The 5,707-nt window shown below is 36.4% G+C and overlaps 1 protein-coding gene across 1 annotated transcript; it reads left to right on the plus strand.

Moving 5' to 3' along the window:
* The first annotated feature begins 1,209 nt into the window (after positions 1-1,209).
* LOC131633141 (uncharacterized) lies at positions 1,210-4,339 on the plus strand. Its single transcript, XM_058903860.1, has 5 exons — positions 1,210-2,725; positions 2,802-2,901; positions 2,992-3,591; positions 3,777-3,884; positions 4,094-4,339. Exons 1-5 carry the CDS (start codon positions 1,836-1,838, stop codon positions 4,337-4,339), a joined length of 1,944 nt encoding a protein of 647 aa, XP_058759843.1. The 5' UTR covers positions 1,210-1,835.
* Positions 4,340-5,707: the final 1,368 nt, after the last annotated feature.

The following is a 5,707-nucleotide window of genomic DNA, read 5'->3' on the forward strand; positions in this document are numbered from 1 at the left end:
AGATGCTTTAATATTAAATCATCTTGTTTCACAACATGTTTAAACATAGATTAACTATTCTAGAAAATATCATTATGTATTGAGAATGAGATATATATGTTGGTTGTAACTTATATAGGAGCTGCAAAGGAAATGGAAATTCCTCGACATCGAACATGGATGTATAATAGGCTTCTCCCTGGTCGGAGCGGATATACATATGAATTTTTAAAAGGAGTTGAAGAGTTTATAACCTTTGCTTGTCAACAAAGAGAGTATTTGAAGGATGGTGTAATAAGATGTCCATGTAAGAAATGCAAAAATGAGGACCACCTCACCCCGGATGAAGCAAACACTCATATTCACCAACATGGGTTTACACCGGAATATTGGAATTGGACATGCCATGGAGAGATAATCCCTCACATAAATGATAGTGACAATGATGATATAGATATGGTTGCACCTTGTAGTAGAAGTCAACAGTGGAGTTATGAACATGTTCATAGATACCAAGACATGGTGTTTGATGTTGCCGGTTTTAATCGCGAGCAACATTTTGCACAAGATGAAGAGGAACCTCCAAACATGGAAGCAAAAAATTTTTATGACATGTTGAATTCAACTCAGCAACCATTGTGGCCGGGATGTAAAAACACAACAGAGTTATCTGCTTCTATTAAGATGTTGAATTTTTAAAATCTAAACACAACATGTCACAAGCATGTTTCGATGATATGGTGAAGTTTATGAAGGAATCAAGCCACCCAGAGAATGTAATTCCCTCTAACTTTAGGGAAACAAAAAAACTTGTGGCTGGACTTGGTTTATCAAGGATAAAGATAGATTGTTGCATTGGTGGGTGTATGATGTATTACAAAGAGGACATAAATTTGAAGGAGTGCAAGTTTTGCAATGAGCCTCGATACAAAACATGTATTTTGCGTAAGCGTAAGCGAAACTCTAAAGATGTTCCTCGCAAGAGATTGCATTACTTGCCTTTAATCCCCCGCCTTCAAAGATTGTATGCTTCGGAAAGATCTGCAAAGCATATGAGGTGGCACTATGAAAATCGTAGGGAAGAAGGTGTGTTATGTCATCCTTCAGATGGGGAAGCTTGGAAACACTTTGACCAAGTATATCCTGCATTTGCTTCTGAACCTCGAAATGTTAAACTTAGTCTATGTGCTGATGGCTTCACCCCTTTTAGCCAATCTGCAAAACCATATTCTTGTTGGCCAGTAATTGTCACACCATATAACCTACCTCCTGAGCTATGCATGATGATGCCTTATATGTACTTGACCTTGATCATTACAGGTCCAGACAATCCAAAAGGTAAAATTGATGTGTATTTGCAACCGTTGATAGACGAATTGCAACAATTGTGGAGTGATGGTGTAGTAACATATGATTCATCAAAAAAGCAAAATTTTCGATTGAGAGCTGCACTATTGTGGACAATAAATGATTTTCCTGCCTATGGGATGTTGTCAGGATGGAGTACTGCAGGGATATTTGCTAGTCCAGTATGCAAGGGAAGTTTAAAAGCTTTCTCATTAAAATAAGGAAGAAAGAGATCTTGGTTTGATTGCCACCGTCGATTTTTACCTCATGATCACGCTTTTAGAAGAAATAAGGTTGCGTTTTACAAAAATAGAATTGAGACAAGGGTGCCTCCTCCAAGGTTAAGTGGCGAACAAGTGTGGAAAAAGGTTTGTGGTCTTCCTAAGGTAACTAACACGCGAAATTGCATTGTCGCTGGCCGTGGAATTTCACACAATTGGACCAAAAGAAGCATATTTTGGGATTTGCCTTATTGGAGACACAACTTATTGAGGCACAATCTTGATGTTATGCATATAGAGAAGAATGTATTTGAAAATGTTTTTCATACTGTTATGGACAACAAAGAGAAAACTAAGGACAACGAAAATGCAAGGTTGGACTTGGAAAAATATTGTCATAGAAAAGAGTTGTTGTTGAAAAAAAAGCCTAATGGGAACTATATGAAACCCAAAGCCAAATATTGTTTGACGAATGAACAAAAAATTGATGTGTGCGAATGGGTGAAAGGATTGAAGATGCCTGACGGTTATGCTTCCAATTTGAGTAGATGTGTAGATTCAAAGCAAAAAAAGCTCTTTGGTATGAAAAGCCATGATTGCCATATTTTTATGGAATGTTTACTTCCCATAGCTTTTAGTGCTCTCCCCGAGCCAATATGGAAGACCTTAACTGAGCTTAGTCAATTTTTTAGAGACTTGTGTTCAACCGTGTTAAGAGAAGATCACTTATTACAAATGGAAAAAAACATTCCATTGATATTATGTAAGATGGAGCGTATATTTCCACCTGCATTGTTTGACTCTATGGAGCACTTGCCAATTCATTTAGCTGATGAAGCTAAGATTGGAGGACCGGTTCAATATCGTTGGATGTATCCGTTTGAAAGATTTTTAAACAAAATTAAAAAAACAGTCAAAAACAAAAGAAATGTGGAAGGGTGTATTTGTGAAGCATATTTGGTGCAAGAGACATCCTATTTCAGTTCCCATTATTTTCTATCTCATGAGGAAAACAAGGGGATTCATCAAGACCATATTCAACCAACTTTGTCTATCTTTGAACATTTAAATTGCCAAACAGCAGGAAAATACTGTGAAAGATGGCTCGAGGATAGAGAAATGGCAGCTGCCCAACTACACGTTCTCTTAAATTGCAAAGAGGTTAAGCCCATTATTGAGTAAGTATTGAGCAATAAATATATCTATATTTATTCAACTAATAATGGCACTAACTCTTAACAATATCTTATGTAGTATGTATGTCCAAAGTTTGAAAAGCATGTACGGGGATCTCAATGACGATATTATTGATAAACAACTAGAAGCTGACTTTCCGCGGTGGTTTCAAGAATACGTAAGCATATTTTTTAAAGTGTTCAATTCTAGGACAAAGATGTAGAATTTTCTTCTAAACTAAGATGTATGAATTGATTTATTTGACTAGGTAACGATGAATCACAAACTTAGGAGAGAAAATTCTGACTTGTATGATTTGGCAAGGGGGCCTTTGAGACTAGCGAAATCTTGGCCTATTTATTTTTCAAATGGATACAAATTCCACACAACTAATTGGGGTGAAGGAAAAACAACATATAACAGCGGGGTGTGTGTTAGTGGAATAGGACAAGACGAAGCCTCAAATGACTATTATGGCGTTATTACAGAGATTCTAGAATTTGAATGGCCAAGTCAGATAACAAAAAAGTTGGTTTTACTTTACTGTGATTGGATTGACCCTTCAAGACATGGGATGCGAATACATCGTCAATATAAGATTGTAGAAGTTCATAAGGGGAGAAAATATAGTAAATTTGATCCTTTTATTTTCCCAAAAGCTGCAACTCAAGTTTATTATTCACCTTATCCGAGGCACCAAAGAGATAAGGTTGATTGGTTGGTAGCTATAAAGATAAAGCCAAGAGGGGTTGTTGATGATAGACATACATTAGAGGTTGCTTTTCAAGTGCAAGAGTCACAATTTAATGCAACAATTGAAGATGACCCAATTGATCACCTACAAGATGATGAAGTTGATGGTGAAGAGGTTAGTTTAAGCCAAGAGTCACATTTTTTGTTGTCTTACTGGTTAGTGCACAATCAGATAACCCCTTGGTATAATATTGGGATAATTGGATCAACGAATAAGATAACCCCTTGGTATGGAATTGAAGTACACATGCCTGTTATTTGGAAATCTAATGTTTGTGTTTTTTAATCATTGAGTTGCAGCCGGAACTTACTGCAGTATCCAGTGGAGAATCTGTTCCATCCAGAATACCTTCATCAGCTAGCACTACAACTGGATCAGTTGGCTTGAATTTTTCAATTGGAGGCCCTGTTTCTCAACCCAGCACGCCATAGGTGATACCATTCACCTGTTGAAATTCTGCTATGCTATCTAGTTTTACCAAAGAAAATAATGATATATACTATATAGTAATTTATATTGGAAGAGAAAAAATTCTAAGGACAGAAATATAATTGAAGTATGATGAGTATAATTAAAGAGTTTCTATCCTAACAGTGTTGCACTCTTAACTTTTCAGGTTTTGCATTCCTTTGAATTGTCTCAAACTATGCCGCCAAAAAAGTCCAAGAAGAAGAATATATCAACTCAACATGAAGTCACACAACCTCAATTCACTCAACCCCAACCCAATCAATCCCAACCTATTTCATATCTTATTCAACCCCAACCCACTCCACTTCAACCTATTCCATATCTTATTCAACCTCAATCTCACACTCAACCTTCTCACACTCAACCTATTCCATATCTTATTCAACCTTAATCTCACACTCAACCTTCTCACACTCAACCTATTCCATATCCAAGTAGGCCTCAAATCACTCAACTCCGACCACAACCTACTCCACCTCAACCACCGTCTAGATCTATATCCCAATCCCATCATTCTCATTCTCGTCCTTATTCCACCCAATCTCACCCTTTACCAACTCAACCCCAACCCAATCAACCTCAATCTCGATCACGGCCTAAACCCACCTAATCTCACACTCAACCTTCTCAACCTCTACCTAATCAACCTCAATCTCGACCTATCCTTTCTCAACCTCATCCTAGTCAACCTCAATCTCGAGCTATCCCTTCTCAACCTCATCCTAGTCAACCTCAATCTCGACCTATCCCTTCTCAACCACATCCTAGTCAACATCAATCTCGAGCTATCCCTTCTCAACCTCAACCTCATTCTCAACATCCATCTCGACCCATCCCTTCTCAAATTATGGTCATTGAAGCCCCATCTTCATCTAGCCATGTTAGTGGAGACACCGTTGGAACTAAAATCCCAATACTTCTGGAAGGTGATGGGTGAGTCTCTTACTCGCATTATTTTCACCACTTTAAGTCAATATTTGTGCTTAAAATGTCTTTTTTTTTCAGGTTGGATCATCATAAATTGGTAGTTGCAGAAATTTCCCACATCATACGCACTCATTTGAGTGAGGGAAAACCATCATGGAAGAAATTATCATCTAATCAAAGAGATTCTTTCTTTGACTTATTTCAGGTAATCTAATTAAGAGTTTATTCTGCATTATGAGCATATTTTCCTTACCATTCATCTCATCACCATCACTAGTCTCACTACAAAAAATAAGTTAAACAGCGGAGGTTATTTTAACGTTTTGCGGGGGTTTTGGACCCCCGCTAAATACTTAGCGGGAGTTTTTAAAACTGTCACAAATAGAATTGCCACAAACAATACGCGGGAGTTTTTTTTGACTCCTGGTATCGTATAGATATCGCGGGGGTTTTATTTCAGGGGGTTAGTAACCCCTTTTATGTGAGATATTTTTATAAAACATTTACAGCATTATTTATAAAATTTTGTATATTGTAGGAGTTCTTAACCTCCTTTATTATTGATTTAGTTATGAAATTCTTTAAGCTCATTATTATCATGTATATTTAGTATTTATAAAAATATGTTAGAAATATAATCAAATCTCTAATTTAGAAATATAATCAAATCTCTAATTGACATCATATGTAAAATATTCAACCATTTTTTAAAATATCCACAAAATTTTCATTAAATCAACAATCCAAAGAACATTAGACATTGATATTTTTAATGGAACATAGACATCATTCAACATTAATACCTCAAATTAATTATAATTTTTAAAACAGC

The sequence above is a fragment of the Vicia villosa genome, unplaced genomic scaffold (genome assembly GCF_029867415.1).
Source record: "Vicia villosa cultivar HV-30 ecotype Madison, WI unplaced genomic scaffold, Vvil1.0 ctg.001080F_1_1_3, whole genome shotgun sequence".
Classification (NCBI taxonomy): Eukaryota; Viridiplantae; Streptophyta; class Magnoliopsida; order Fabales; family Fabaceae; genus Vicia; species Vicia villosa.

What these genes read in the sequence shown, in the direction of transcription:
- LOC131633141 (XM_058903860.1), top strand. Translation starts at nt 1,836, where the DNA reads ATGCATATAGAGAAGAATGTATTTGAAAATGTTTTTCATACTGTTATG. An exon ending in GAGGTTAAGCCCATTATTGA is followed by an intron (nt 2,726 to 2,801) that starts GTAAGTATTGAG and finishes TATCTTATGTAG; the next exon opens with TATGTATGTCCAAAGTTTGA. An exon ending in ATTTTTCAATTGGAGGCCCT is followed by an intron (nt 3,885 to 4,093) that starts GTTTCTCAACCC and finishes TTAACTTTTCAG; the next exon opens with GTTTTGCATTCCTTTGAATT.